Source organism: Misgurnus anguillicaudatus, chromosome 10 (genome assembly GCF_027580225.2).
Source record: "Misgurnus anguillicaudatus chromosome 10, ASM2758022v2, whole genome shotgun sequence".
NCBI lineage: Eukaryota > Metazoa > Chordata > Actinopteri > Cypriniformes > Cobitidae > Misgurnus > Misgurnus anguillicaudatus.
This window is the reverse complement of record NC_073346.2, coordinates 26847207-26863436: the sequence shown is the minus strand read 5'-3', so window position 1 is coordinate 26863436 and position 16230 is coordinate 26847207. Positions and strand designations below refer to the sequence as shown.

The following is a 16230-nucleotide window of genomic DNA, read 5'->3' as shown; positions in this document are numbered from 1 at the left end:
GATAACTTGCATCATTGTATACTTTGGGTTCCAGTATGTACCTTTTGCATATTGTTAACATGTACTAATACACACTTACACACCAAAGGAAATGTAAAAACTTGAATCGGACCATATGAGCTCTTTAAAACAAACCAATGGCACTGACATGTTTTATTGTATTTAACTTTATTATTGTAGTATTTTACTTACTATTGTATTCTACTGTGGGCCTATACACTGTGAAATACAGAGGTGTAACATTTAGGACCGAAGTGAAAATTACTAGACCTCTTTTTATATATTTTTGTTCTTGGAAAGTTTTTTTTTTCAGATTCTGAAAACTATTGTGACTGATCGTATGTTAATCTTTTGAAATTTGTAAAAATAGCCTATTTTTTATTCCAGTCATTATGAACTTATTAGCTTAGCTGTTTTTTATTAAGCATGTTCATGTGCTTGCTTTTATGGATAGCAATACAGACCATCAACATCATCCCTATTTTGCTATAGTTTCTATATATTCTATTGAAATGCAACATATTGTGAACCTATTAATTAATTGGTTCACAATATGTTGCATTTCAATAGAATCTTCCTGATTAAATTTAAATGAAATAAATATTAATAAAATCAAAAAGTAAAAATATAATTAAAACAAAATTCTTATGTCACAAAAAATTATTATGTAGCACATCATTGTATAATAATAAGAGAATAATGTATTATGTATTAAGAATGAAATCTAAACGAATAACTGTGAAACGTTAAAAAATTAGCAAATATGAAAAAATGTACGCATTTACCAAGATTTCCTAAAACAGAATACATTATCCAATCTTACTGGATATAGAAAAATCAGTTTAAAAACATTTTTAATTTAACGTCTCATTTTTTTCCGACTGAGTGGCCTTGATTTTGTAATTTCTGGCTTTTCCTGCTCTAGACAAGTTTATAATATCTTTATCCCGAATAGGCAATAATAGCTGTTAAGAAATAGTTCACCCAAAAATTGTGTCATCATTTACTGTCATTACAACTGTCATGTTGTTATAAACCTGTAGAAATTTCTTTGTTCTGATGAACACAAAGGAAGATATTTTGAGAAACCAAACCCAATGGACCCAATTTACTTCCATAGTATTCTTTTTCCTAATATGGAAGTGAATGGTGTCCACAAATTGTTTGGTTACAAACATTTCTCAAAATATCTTCTTTTGTGTTCATCATAACAAAAAAAAATGTATGCGGGTTTGTAACAACATGAGAGTGAGAAAATGATAACAGATTTTTTTTTTTTGGATGAACTATCCCTTTAACAACTAAATATCACACCATGTAAATCTATGCAATCTAATTTATTATTGTGAGAATGTGTAATATACATTTATTTAAAGTTTATTTTAAATTAATCAAACCAAAAATTATTCAGGGTAAAAAAATTGAAAACACAGTTAACATGCGTGAAAACGTCTCGGAAAATAAATATAACAGGCTTTCTGGCATTTAAACTTCACTTCCCACAATGCATTGCGCCGAGGTGAAGCGGATGTTTTTATTCCGCGTGAGTTGTAAAGAATGTACGAGTGAATACAGCAGAAGTAAGATATGGACCGACAGCAGCAACATTCAGATCAACGATCATATCATTTGTAAGTTGTCTTTGTTTATAAGGAAGTCAGTCTTTGTGCTGTGGCATGACAGCCTGCGTTTTTTATTTAGCCGATTCACAAACCTAATGAACTCTGTAGCTCAGTTTGCTAACCGTTTGTCATTTCTGTTGAGATTACCATTTAAACATATTCACTGGTCACACATGAACAAAATTAAGCGACAGCTTTGGTATGTTTGCTATGTTCAGCTGGTTAAGCGCTTTGCCTTAACTATTTGCTGTGATGTTGAATGGTTCTGTAAAATATATGCGGTAATCGCAAATTATCTTCCTTAAAACTGCTTCCACTTTCCAGGCAATAAACTGCATTAAGAAAGGCTGGTGTTAGCCTATGGCATTATATACATTGTTAGGCCTTTACTGGATTAATAATGTACAGATAGATTTACTTGAAATTCATTCATTAAGGAGACTGCAGAACCCTTTCTAGATATAGTTTGTTTCTGTTTCTACAAGCAATTTAGTGTAAATAGGTCATGCATAGTTCATGCAGGTGGAGTTATTACTGTTGACTTATGTTTTATTTTGTGTGTGTTTTTTAAGTAGAACTCTTAAATACTGTGGTTAAACACACACTTTAGACATCATCTGCATAATGCTGTTAAGGTTACACTGAAACGGAGGAAGGCAAGTGTATGAAGGTAAAGGCAACCCTTGTTCCATTAAATATAGAATATTGGACAATTAAAATCGTCAGCCCATTATTTTGTTTTCCTTTGCAAAAGTATAAGTCTAAATAATGTTCAGAGAATTAACCAATTGTATGATTTACTAACTAGGTTTAGTTTTGCTTCAGTCATTATTACAACTCGCAGGATCAATTTTACAATAATGGTTATGACATGTTAATCTATTTTGTCTTTGGCTAGATCTGCACAATATCTTCTACAACTCTCTGGATAAATTTTACGCTATCGTTATGACATGTCAATCTATTTTGTCTTTGGCTACATCTGCATACTATCTTATATTCAGATCTAGGCAGGTGGAGCTGGGGGTGGAGGCGGGTGCTCTGATAGTGTGTTGCACCATACTGCTTACAGCATGCAAACCAAACTGTTTAAATGTAAAGGTAGAAGCTTGCATGGTTTTTGGCTAAAAATAACCTGAAAAGCCAGCTGTTTAAGTCACGCTGTTGTGCAAGCCGATTGGCTGGTAGATATTTAGACTAAAGGCAAAGGCTAAAAGTTCATATGGTCATTTTTAATTTTACTGACTGACTTGACTTGCTGATCAACTTTCAGGTTTCTCACAATCTTGTGTGTGTTTGTTTGTGTGTGCGTGTGTCTTCTATAACCCACAGGTCATGCATGTCGCTTGGCCTATAGCCTGTTCTAAATCCTGAACCCAGTTGCGCTACAGCACAGGGAAGGGAAAGTGGGCGTGCTTTCTGACTCGAACCCAGCCCTGCTGCTCCATGTTTCCTATGCTAACCCTTCTGAGCATGTTTTACTATATCTGTCTGCGGCGGCGCTCCAGGAGCGGGACGCGGAGTGAAGCATTGGGCAGTCGGCGGGCCGTGGAGCTGGGCCAGCGTTCGGCACTGCCCGTCACGGTGGAGGTGGAGCAGTATGGCAAGGAGGTCCTGGACTTCAGCTCTCACTACGGCAGTGAGAACAGCATGTCTTACACCATGTGGAACCTAGCGGGTGTGCCTAACGTCTACCCTAGCTCAGGAGACTTTACTCAGACGGCCGTGTTCCGGACTTATGGAGGTTGGTGGGGGCAGTGTACGAGCGCCTCACCTCCTTTCCGCCGTACGCCATCCAATTTCCACAGCCAGGATTTCCTGGAGCTGGCCTTCGAGGAGCCTGTCTATCCCACGGCTGTGGAAGTGCTGGAGACTTACCACCCTGGGGCAGTTGTCAAGATCTTGGCATGCTCACTCAACCCATTCTCCCAAAACCCACCAGCTGATGTTAGGTAATGAGGAGGGCGATGTGGAGTTAAAGTTGTGCATGGTCCAATTTCACGAGTTGTGATCTATGAACTATTACCGTTGTGTCATTGAACTACAAGGTAAAAGTCTTGGGACTCTGCATGCTATTCTGAGTCCCACATTTACGTTAATGCATTTGGCAGACATTTTTCTCCAGAGCGACTTTGAATCCATTATAAATTATACATTTTATCAGTGTCTATTTTCCTTTGCGATCAAACCCATTTTGTTAATAGCGCAATGCTGTACCAGTTGAGATACAGAAACACCTTCTGCATTCGTTTTCAGCATATTTTTTAATGTAATCATATATTTGCAATCAAATTAAATTGGAGACTCATTGATGCATTGCATCATTTTGTAAAGATGCAAAAACATCTTGGTGTTTGTGCAGGTGGGAGGTCCTGTGGGCCGGTAAGCCCACCAAAGCTCTGACCCCTCAAGCTCGCCAGTTCTCACCCAGCATCAGGCAGATCAGCTTTGCCACCAATCTGCTGCGTCTGGAAGTGAACAGCTCTCTGTTGGACTACTACACCGAGCTGGATGCAGTGATCCTGCGTGGTGTTCGGGAGAGACCCATTTTGGCCCTTTATAAGATCCCGGTCATTGACATCAGTGATCTGAGTGACAGCGATGAGGAGATAAGTGAGGTTGGAGGACTCTGCTGCAGGTCAGGTGGAGAAAACAAGCACAACCTGGGAAACGGCTACTTTGATAGGCTACCTTATGAGGTTAGCAAAGCACTGGAGACTCTTAACTTATTGCTCATAATGTAAGCGTAAGGTAGAACTTTTGGTATTTATAAAACATGAATGTTCACCCCCATAATAAGGTTAAGGTTGTTTAGAGATTGTATGACGGATTTGGGCAGTATAGAGAGAGAGTTTCCAGCTGAGATCTGGTCTAGCTCTTCAAGTCCTGACTTGGTTGGTATGGTTGCAGTAGGCCTTTTGTGGCAATTTTTTAGATAATTAGAGACAATTTTATTGTTATGTAAAAATACCTTTTCAGTTCATAACCCCACATTACCTCCATCCAGCTCTGATCTCCAGTCCAAACCGTTGTCAGTCTCTGTTTTGTGTTTGAAAGATAATACAGGTATTATCTGCAAACTGATATCTAGCTCGACACACAAACTGTTCCCAACACTATGCACACCAAAACAAAATCAAGCAGCGACAGAAGGCTTGAAAGTGTTTTTAGCCAGTACCTCACTTTTTTTTAAATCCCTTTATTTTGATGGGATGTCCACCAGTATTACATCTAGTCATGCAATATATCACCTAATTTTCATACCAATGTTTTTGGTACTGGGCAAGTCAGGTCTAGTTAAGCAAGTCTGAGGCTGCGTCCAAATACCCACATTTGCGGTCTTGGCCACTTGAGAGGAAGTAAGTGCGCAAGTGCGACAAGTCCCATGTCTTAAAACTGGGAATGTGCAGCTTAAAGGATTAGTAAATTTTCTTAAAAAAATCCAGGTAATTTACTCACCACCATGTCATCCAAACTATTGATGTCTTTCATTGTTCAGTCGAGAAGAAATTATGTTTTTTTTAATTAGGATTTTTCTCATTTTAATAGACTTTAATGGACCCCAACACGTAACAGTTTAAAATTGCAGTTTCAAAGGACACTAAACAATCCCAAACAAGGCATAAGGGTCTTATCTAGCAAAACAAGAAAAAAATGCACTTTTAAACTACCCCATCTCGTCTATCTCCGGTCCTGTGACGCGCCTGCGCAACCTCACGTAATTGCGTAATGCCGTGGAAAGGTCACGTGTTACACATATGAAATGCACATTTGCAGACAATTTTGAAAACATAAACTGACTAAAAGACATTAATTAGTATCATTTGGCATACAACAACATCGGAACGATACTCTTTCTCCACACTTGTAAACACTGGGGCGTAGTTTCACATACATCATCCATGACCTTTCGGCGTCATGGCGTTTTGCGTGGGGTCGCGCTGGCGCGTCGCAGTACTGGAGATAGACGAGAGGTTGTAGTTTAAAAGTTCATATTTTTTATATTTCTTGTAAAAAATGACAATCGTTTCGCTTGATAAGACCCTTATGCCTCGTTTCGCATCGTTTTGAGTTCTTTGAAACTCCATTGAAACTGCAATTTTAAACTACATTAAAACTGTTAAGTGTTGGGGTCCATTAAAATGAGAAAAATCCTGGATTTTTTTTTCTCAAAAAACACAATTTCTTCTCGACTGAACAAAGAAAGACATCAACATCCCGGATGACATGGTGGTGATCAAAATATCTGGATTTTTTTGAAAAGAAAATGGACTAATCCTTTAACGCACACTAAACCCACAATATCTTGAATACTGCTTCAGAGCGGTATTCAAGGCTAAGTGTATCCCATCATGCATTATGATCTGGATGTAAATCGTGAGACTTTCGCCTAGACCTCGTGAAATGTCGCAGTAATTTTAAATTGTAAGTCAATAAATGGTTGTTACATATTTTGGTAGTTAATAAAAGTGTAGCACATTTTATTGATTGAAAACAGCATTGTTATGTATTTTGTAAAACATCTGCAACTGCTTTTATCACATAATTAGAAACAAAATTTAATTGTTTTATTTATTCATGGGCTACTGAACAATAAACTTTAAAAAAAGCTGCATGCATTTACAGGTGCAAAGAATTCTGATTCTGAAAGTTTCAGATAAGTGTAGATAATAATCTTTAAGTTCAGCAAATGTTCATTTCAGAGTGTTCATGTGTTTATTTTATTTAGAGAAAAAAGTCAATAAATTAAAAGTAACTAATAAAAGAATAAGTTGTGGTGCAAATCGCTGCCACATGAATTGACATTTTTACACTTGCTAAGTGTGTCCCACTGGATGAATTATTCTACATTCACGCTTGGGGATCTTTATGCCCAATAGAACACCAGGACAAAATACAGAAAATGCGTCATGTACGTAGTCAAGTGCACAGACCGCAAGTGTGGGTATTTAGACGCAGCCTCAGTTTACCAATGTTTCCCAGACAGGGTAAGTCTAGTCCAAGACTAAAATGCTTTTTAAGGGTTAACTAAAAACAGCTTGCAGTGTGCCATTGTTTTATCTCAAGATGCACACCAGTAATGTTTTTTGTTAGATATGTTTGTAAAAACTACTTGAATGTGCTAATATAACTAATGCATAGTCCTGAGTCTAACCGGAAATCTGCCCCAAACAATTGAGTTATTCCTGTATTATGACCAAGATATTGATGACTGTCTATAGATACCTTGTTATTTTTAAACAGTGCAATTTAGGTGTATTTAATTTCTTCACTGTGAATATGTCTGTGTTCCTCTAGCTGATCCAACTGATTGTAAGTCACCTGGCGCTTCCAGACTTGTGCCGATTGGCTCAGAGCTGCAAGCTCTTTCACAAGCACTGCTGTGACCCGCTGCAGTACATTCAGCTGAGCCTGCAGCCGTACTGGGCCCGGCTTACTGATGCCTCCCTGTGCCACCTACAGAGCCGCTGCACACTCCTGCAGAGGTTAAACATGTCCTGGACGGGCAACCGCGGAGCTGTGACGGCCACTGGGTTCTGCAGGTAATGACATTACCAGGTAATGAGTGCGTAATTCAGATCCAGTGACTTCGGATGTAAATATTTGTGTAATGGATGTTCACCTTTCTGGAAGTAAATAAATTTTTTTCCTAGTCAGTTATAAATTAGTCCAAATTGCAGCTAGGGATGAATTACATAATATTTGTAAAATATCTTTAATATATGTTCAGATAAAAGCTCATAAATGAAGACCATTTGAGACAATATATTATTGTGGTAAGGACGTAAATCACTGCAATAGACATTACAGAAAATGATGTCTAGGAGTTTCCACAGTTCGATCCGGAAATCCATCTATGTACGCATGACGTATGGCGTAAACAGTAGCAGTTTTGTTTGAACGAAACAATTCATGGACATATTGATGTGTTTTCTTCATTTGATCTTCCCAACATCAACTCCATCTCCGTCTTATTTTTCTTATTTTTATAGCTTTGTAAAGGCCTGTGGGCTCAGTCTGGTGTGTTTGCAGTTGTCATGCTGTCATTTCCTGACTGAAGCGTGTTTAGAGGTGATCGCCCAGATGTGTCCGTCCCTGCAGGAGCTGAATTTGGCTTCCTGTGACCGTCTGCATCCTCAGGCCTTCAATCACATCGCCAAACTCCCTAAACTGCGCAGACTCGTGCTTTATCGCACCAAAGTTGAGGTAAAAGCAAGGTTTCGATGCACCAAATCAAAAGCAAGATCATTTGTGACCCAGTCTTTTTTGGGATTTACTTTTTCCATAAAAGCATCCTAGATAATCTATATTCTGTAAAAATGTAACCTTGATATTGACTAAGGCCATGTCAAAGATTGAAATTAATGTAAAAATCAATGATTGAAATCAAAGTTAGCCCGGATTTCAGAGACCGGCCTACATTTGTATAGCTTTCATATTTGTCCCTTTGTGTAATTTAATTGAACTGCTTTAGTCCAAATGTATTAAATTAACCATATTGAAAACTAAACAAACACATCACAGACAGGGTCACATTTGTATAGCTTTAGTATTTGTCATCTTGTGTAATTTAATTGATCTGCTTTAGTCCAAATGTATTGAATTACTTAAACTGAAACTCAACAAACACTCACATGACTGTTTGTTAATTATTATTTTTGCATAATTGAAAGTTATTAATGTAATACTAATTACGGTTACATACAAATTAAATGAGCTCTATTTTTGGGCATCACTGTAGGCTATATACAGTATTTAAGATGTGTAATCACATCAATACTGGCATTACTCTTTAGATCTTCCCAAAACTATTAATTTTTATAATTAAAAAAAAAACTAAAACTGCTAAAAATTCTGTAGCTGATATTTTGTGTTAATGCAAAAAAGGGCTTTAGATTTAGCATGAACATCTCTTGTTTTGTGTTTATTTATATGGTCTCAAATTGAGAATTTATAATGAAAACATGTTTATGCTTGCCCATTTTAGGATGTTATAGTTACCTGTTATTCTCATTATATTGTAGCTAGATTTACTGGCTATATTATCTTTTCTTCAGTCTGTTGCATTGTCAGTGCAGGTCCAATCATGCCACTAATTTAGGAGAAATAAGAAACTGCATCCCTCTGTGTGTGGTTAGCAGTGACTCAGCATTTGCGGTTTTGTGAGTCTCTCTCCAAATCCTTATAATGTTTCTGTAACTATTTCTGAAGTGATGGTAACTGTGTCAACATAAACGCACAGATGGCAGGCTGTGTCTGTCGCAAACACCCTTATGCCAACCCGCCATCATTTCCCTGTTGTCTTTTGCGTGGAACCTAGCGTAAATAGCAGTGGACACACATACACAAACAAATACACACACGCATGCACAATAATGCTTTCAATGACCGTATTCTTTGTTTTGTAACAATTTTTTCAGTGAAACATTATACCACTTTATCTTGGATGTGGGCATCAACCATGAAGTCGTATTATAGTTGTATTCTGAAATGTATGAAAGGATATTGAATATCACAATTGAATATGTTGGCATATCTGACTGTGACATCAAGCATGCTCTCATCTCTTTTTACTTCACTGGCATCAGCACACAGTTTTTGATTATTATTATTAAATGGTTAACCATTGCTGTTCTTTAATTGTTCGTCTCTCTTGTTCGCCACATCAGCAATCAGCCATGTTAAACATCCTCACATTCTGCCCAGAGCTCAGGCACCTTAACCTGGGAAGTTGTGTAATGGTGAGTATGTTAGATACTGTGGTAACTGTTCATGTACTCCACCATTCAAACGTTTGGACAAACCAAATAATTATGGTAATTTTGGCATCTGAAATAACAGTGAGTTAAACCCCTTATACCACACTACTGTAGGTGAGTGGATTAGTTTTCTGGCCCAGAATCAAAACACAATTGTATTTCGTTGTAGTATGCTTCAATGGTACCATACAAAATAAGTTTGTACTTAAAGGGGTCATGACATGTTTCTTTTTTATTTACTTACAATATTACTGCAGAAAAACATACAAATTTAAAATACAAGTATTTCTTTTACCTTTGGGGCGTGAGCACCAATGTGCAAGAAGGACCATATTGTTCTTCAAGGAATTATTATTATTATTCCACTCTGTTTTTCATTCTCTGATGGAAACAGTCTGATTGGTGTGTTGTCTTTAAGAGCATTCGGCCTTACTCGGTGTCCCGCCCACTTCTATGATTGACAGGCTACATGCTGTAGCACCTATGCAGTTTTACCACAAATACACCTTCTCAAATGGTCTTTTTAAGCACAGGGTGTGTATTTTTATGACACAGACAGCCAAACTAAGACAACTAAGCACAAAGACAAAAAGTTTTTACCACTAAAGAGGCTGTTTACACCTGGCATTAACATGCTTTTTCGTCGATCGGATCACAAGTGTACAACGTTAATGCCAGGTGTAAACGGTGTTCAAAACGTTTTGAGCTCGTCCACTTTGGACCACTTTCAGAGGTAGTCGAAAACACTTACGATCGGATTGCTTTTGTAGTGTAAACGCACATGTGGTTGAATGTGTTCGAACAGCCACACAGACCGCCTTCTCTCTGCCCATTTATCTAATCTGAGGTACTGAACACAATGTTTTACGTCTTTACTTGCTTCTGATGCGAACACACGGTGTACAGCGCTATTTTTATCCTTTCATTGATAAAACTAAAGTGGCTGATCTCCACATAGTTTCATTTTGCAAGCGTGTGAAATTTTCGCGATCTTATTTCATCAATTGCGCTGAAAATTCAGAGAAAGCTCTTACATATACATGTACAAAACACTGTGCAGCATGTTTACTTGCAACACAAGCAGCGGACTCCGACATAATATTAGTCACTGTCCATATAAACTCGTCAGACTCCTGCTCGCGTTTAGATGACAGCAGAGAGACTCGCCCACAGTCTCGACAGACCACCCCCTCACAGTATTCAGGACAGAAGCGGTCGAAAGTAAACAAAAGAGACGGATTTAAAAACCAGGTGTAAATGTGATGTGTCTTTCTCATCAACTTGTGATCCGATCAAAGAAAACACATATAAATAAATCACGATCATAGACACATTTTTATAAACACTGCAATGTTTTTAATCTTTTAAACAGAGAATTGCACCCTAAATAATGCACTTATTGCCACCAACTTTAGTTTAAAACAGTTGGAGCTTAGGTCTCTGACATCCGGGTCTTTCAGAAGCCTTGAAAGAATGCTTGTTCTCCACAGCCAGCAACACCACAAAATATGTCTGACATCGCAATCTTACTGTTATTACAATCTTATCGTGATTGTAAACAACTACTCCTTCAGATCCCTTTGAGTTGGTGCACTGACTGAAGTTCAGTCACTGAACACGAGTGGGTGGAGCCAATGATATGATGTCGTCCTGTGTCTTTCTCTGGGGCAGAGAAGGGGGAGTTTGCAGACCTGGAGCAGGCAGGTCATATGAAAATTAATATATCTTTGTTATATATATGAAGAGTTTGGTTTCAAAGCATAAAAAATCCATTTTGACTATTTCGGTAAAAACGTGTTTTCTATACCAAGAACGTAACAAGATGAAAACCACTATTTTCTGTTACGAACGTACACATAGCATCTTTAGGTTATAATAACATTAAAAACTCAAATCCATAATTTGATTTTCAAACATTTATTATAAACACTGATTATTTTTTTCTACGGAATGCTATAAATCCATTAAATACGCATTCATCTTTGCCATGTTATATTCATTTAGTTGACTAGTGGTATCAGGGGCGTTGCACAAGATCTCGGGCCCTATGCATAGGCAGTCTTGATGGGCCCCCATGCCCCACCCCCATAATATATTCCAGACTTTTCAAGGGCCCTCTCTTCTTTGGGGCCCTGGTAATCAGTACTGGTTTTACCCCCAGTCCGACGCCCCTGAGTGGTATACACCGATTAAACATTAATGGCACAAATCAAAACACTTACTTTGCCATATTATAAGAACACGGTAATGGCTGTTGTTATACTTGTGACGTTGTCGCTGAACTTTTTCACAGCGATCAGCTTTAAAATGTTTTGGTCCTGCTCGATTTTCATTGGCTTCGCGTAAATAAATTGAAAGTTTTTCATAAGATCCCCTGGTGATAATGTGTTAGCATTACAGAAGCTTTTAGCTGTCGGGAGAACAAGCAACCGGCATTTTTCCTTCTCCCAAGTGCCTCTCGCGTAAGATTTTGATGGCTTACATTTCTTCACAGAAAACCACCACAGGTTTGGCAATGCCATCAAAGTATTTTGTTTTTGTTTGTTTATTGATCACGAAGTACAAGATGAGGAAAACTAGGATTCTGTGTGTATTTAACCCGCCGCTATTATTGTTTACAATGTGTGGAATGGTGCGCTGTGTTGTTGAGCGGATTGCGTTTATTGCATTTTGGGGAAAAAAGGGAGAAAGATGACAGAAAACATGCCGGATATTGGATTTTGCGTAAAATTAAGAATTTACTTTGTTATACTGACCTGATACAATACTGATTTTGGCGGTAACTCGTTTTTTTTTTTAATGGGGTTTATCACGTTTTGGAACCAAACTCTTCATATACACGTCACTAATCTAGCCATTTTCATTCGGTTTTTTATCTCAGCAGAACACTTACATAAATGCTTTCGTTATTAATAAAGAGTGTGTTTTAAACTATGAAACTTGCAGGATTTATTAAAAATACCAAGACCTGTTATATGTCAATAGATCAATGCATATTGATTCCTAATGTCATGACCCCTTTAAAATATATGCTTTACCATTGAATTATCATTTCACTGATTTCAGTGTAAAAAGGTGACCCAGCATACCTGAATTTGCTTTTTGTTTCATTAAAGGCAGGGTGCATGATTTCTGAAAGCCAATGTTGATATTTGAAATCACCTAAACAAACACGCCCCTAATCCAATAGAATCTGGACCTTCTTTTGATAGACGCACCCAGGCGACGAGGTCGGTTAGTAGACACACCCCTCACTGCTCATTGACTACAAGTGTGTTTTGGTACCCTGCCTTTTAAGTAGTATTTAGCCATTTCAGCCAAGTTGACATTTATGCATTTGTCAGACGCATAGGTACTGTAAGCAACAGTGCATTCAAGGTATATATATTTTGTCAGTATGTGTGTTCCCTGGAAATGAAACCCACAATCTCTACGCTGCTACAGGAACAAGTTACTTTTAAACCTGTGCATTATGTGTTACCCTGTAAAATGCTATTACATATACTTTTGTCAGTATGTTGGATTGACAATTCAGCAATGTGCATGTTTCGCTGCTCACATGGTGATTTTCTGGCCCTCTGTGTGCAGATCGAGGACTACGATGTAGTAGCAAGCATGCTCAGTGCACGCTGCCGTTCCCTGCGCTCTCTCGACCTGTGGCGCTGCAGGAACCTGAGCGAGCGTGGGCTAGCGGAGCTGGTTACGGGCTGCAGGCTGCTAGAGGAGCTGGACCTGGGTTGGTGCTCCACGCTTCAGAGCAGCTCCAGCTGCTTCCAGCATTTGGCCCGCAGCTTGCCACGCCTTCGCAAGCTCTTCCTCACCGCCAACCGCACTGTGTGCGACTCCGACCTGGAGGAGCTGGCTGCTAACTGCAATGCACTGGAGCATCTTGATATACTGGGTGAGATGAAGTGTACACAGAGATGATTATTATATTCGTTAATTATTATAAAAGCGATTATTGAATATTGTTTTATAGCAAAATTGTTCCTTGATGTACTCAGAACCGTTCTGGTGGTGGAAAGCAGCATTTATTTGCATCTACTTACTGTAGTGCTGCTTGTGTATTTGTTGCATTCTTAGGCACGCGGATGGTGAGCTCTGCCTCTCTGCGGAAATTACTGCAATCCTGTCCTCGGTTGAAGCTGCTGGATGTGTCCTTCTGCTCCCAGATCGACTCTCGCGTTGCCCAGGAGCTTAGTGGCCTTTTCCCCAATGTGTCCATAAAGAAGAGTTTCACTCAGTAAAACTCGATCTGTGGCAGGAGCAGATTCAAATGGTTCATATGATTCTCTAAAACATTGGTGAGTAAGGGACTGGGGTGCATTCTGGTGCTGTGAACTTAGACATGCTGTCTTGAACTGCACAGAGCTATGAACTGCCACGTGGAGGAACTGTTTCCAAGATATTATGGATGTCTCGGCTTGAATTGTCTCATTGTATATTGAATCACACATTTCACAAGACCTCAGTTTTTGATCTTAATCTCAGGGTTTTATTTTTAAGAGACAATTGTAACATGCTGTACAACTGCCGAATAGTTTTGTTTTAAGCGCACTTATTCAAGTGTAAGAAGGCTCAGAACCATGTTTTTATTTCCATTGTAATTTCGAATTGATGTTGAATATTGTAAAATAATATAATAGTAACATGCTCTAATTTAATTATTTATTCATATAATTTCAGGGCCACGTTGACTTCAATCGTGGGTACAAAAATCTTATTTGGCAATACTTTGTGTGAAGCTTTGCCCATGATTGAGTCAATACTGTTATGCACATATGATCTCAACAGGGCAAGAACTACAGCTTTTGTCTGTTGTAAAACGTACATTTCCTTTCACACAGGTGCATGGTAACTGGTACTGTAAATAACATATTCTTGTGCCTTAGGAGAAAGTGCTTTGTATGTTTGTGGGTTGTCTATATTGTGCTATGCTAAATTGTCATTTGCCAAAATCACCATAAACCAAAGGGATTTTTAAAGCAAAAAAAAAATCGTTTGAAGTGAAAAGGGGGAAATAATTTAAGTGCTTTTGGTGTAAGAAAATGTGTTTATTTTATACCTTTTATTTTTAATTTGCGGTATGTTATTTACTAAAATTATATTATTAACTAAAAATGGAAGCAACCTTAAAGAGTATACAGATTGTATTTATGTTCATTTGACGCTGTACTAAGTTACTCCCTTTATGGTCGTTTTGAAAATTGTATTAAATTTGTGCCATTTAAATGCAGATGGCTTTTAGCATTGTTTCAGATCTGAGAATGACTCATGAGGTCTTGGTTCAATAAAGTGAGGCTTAATAACATTTTGCAGTTATTGTTTTTTTATGTTGTCTGTGTAAGAAAAAAAATCTGTTTTTGTGCTTGGAGAGCCTTTTCAACTATTTAGGGACGAAGGAAATCTCCAAACATCTAGTAAACTAAAATTCAGAATTTCTCTGGCAGAAGTTTATCGGCATATTAATATTGAATCTGGTAGTGACAGTCTCATTGGACTAACAGTGATGTAATGAATTGTTTATGTCTATTTTAATGATGGACCAAGAAGCTCTTATGTGCCCTGAGGACCTGGAGGATGCAGTTAATTAGATGAAACGATTTCTTGATTTCTGTACTACTATTGATAGCCGCTTCATGCAGACCTCATGCATACAACTGTCATTACACCCTTGTAAATACATCGAAAGTACAACCCATAATAGCACTTGCTGTCTTTGGAGTCTGTAATTTAGATGTGGCAGTGATCTGCTACAATGGTTTAGCATCAATATGTGTGTATTTATCCTCCTGTTTTCGTAGACCTTTTTTAACAGGAACCATCTCGGATATATTTGTGTATCTTCCATCTTGCGTAATACATTTTTATTGTATGGCTTGAGCTTCATCTATTTTTGTAATCTTTGGTATTTGGCTTCACTTTACTTTGATTTTCTCAGGTCTGTACTATTATTGTAAACCATAATATTTTGGACATTTTACAAAAATAATAGTATTATCACTGTCCCATATTAAATGTAAAAAAATGCAAAGAAAATCAGAAATTAATGCAAATTTCAGAGCATGGAGTTGAACTTTGAAAAATTGGATATTGCCAAATTATTTATTTTATAGAATGTCACCAACTGAATTATTGGTTTCTGATGCGCTGTTTAAAGCACCATTTAGCTTTAATAACTTTTACATACGTTACATTACAGATACTAAAGGTTGTACACTAAAATATTTTAGTTGCTGTACTCCTGTTAATGCCTTCTAATTGTTAAAACATCATATAATATAACAAAGTAAGAAGTTGACTATTCGAAAATCGTTTTTATAACACTAATATTTGTTGTTGTTTTCTTAAAAAAAAAAACTTCTATTCAGTAGAACTTCTATTTATACAGTATAGCTGTCCAAGTAGCCCTGATTTAAAACCATAGGCCTACCAGATTTAAAATGTTTTAAATATTAGAAACAGTTGCAAATATTATTTTCTGGGTCGTTTTTAGTCCAATACTAAAAACAATCTAATCCAAATTGTAATTTAAGAAAATAGGAAGTGCTACAAAATCTTATTTTCTGCTATATGTAGAGAAAAAATAAGCAGCTTTATTAGAGCATCGTAAACATCCAGAATACTGAGCTGCACATAGAGCTAAACGATATGTTACTTTATGTGTCCTGGGTGAAATTTCACTAGGTGGCACTATAGGATAAGGTTGATTATTTTACAACATCAGTATTAACACAAAAAATCCTGACTTTTTTCTAAACGTGAAGAATATTGATCACTTAGAAACGGTTTAGTTTTTCAATATAGCCTAGTTGTAAATTAACAATTTTTTGCTTTTAATTGGTGGA

At 37.4% G+C, this 16230-nt stretch overlaps 1 protein-coding gene across 4 annotated transcripts; it reads left to right on the top strand.

Annotated features, from left to right (window-relative positions):
* Positions 1-1481: 1481 nt before the first annotated feature.
* On the top strand, positions 1482-14693 carry fbxl4 (F-box and leucine-rich repeat protein 4). Of its 4 annotated transcripts, none has more exons than XM_055210566.2 (9): positions 1524-1631; positions 2198-2292; positions 2955-3574; positions 3985-4321; positions 6921-7165; positions 7616-7829; positions 9293-9364; positions 12971-13283; positions 13466-14693. In XM_055210566.2, exons 3-9 carry the CDS (start codon positions 3069-3071, stop codon positions 13627-13629), a joined length of 1851 nt encoding a protein of 616 aa, XP_055066541.2. In that variant the 5' UTR covers positions 1524-1631; positions 2198-2292; positions 2955-3068; the 3' UTR covers positions 13630-14693. The 4 variants fall into 4 exon arrangements, with proteins under 4 accessions (XP_055066539.2, XP_055066542.2, XP_055066541.2 ...); XM_055210565.2 differs by having other exon boundaries at positions 2195-2292; XM_055210564.2 differs by lacking the exon at positions 2198-2292 and having other exon boundaries at positions 1482-1631.
* The last annotated feature ends 1537 nt before the right edge of the window (positions 14694-16230 follow it).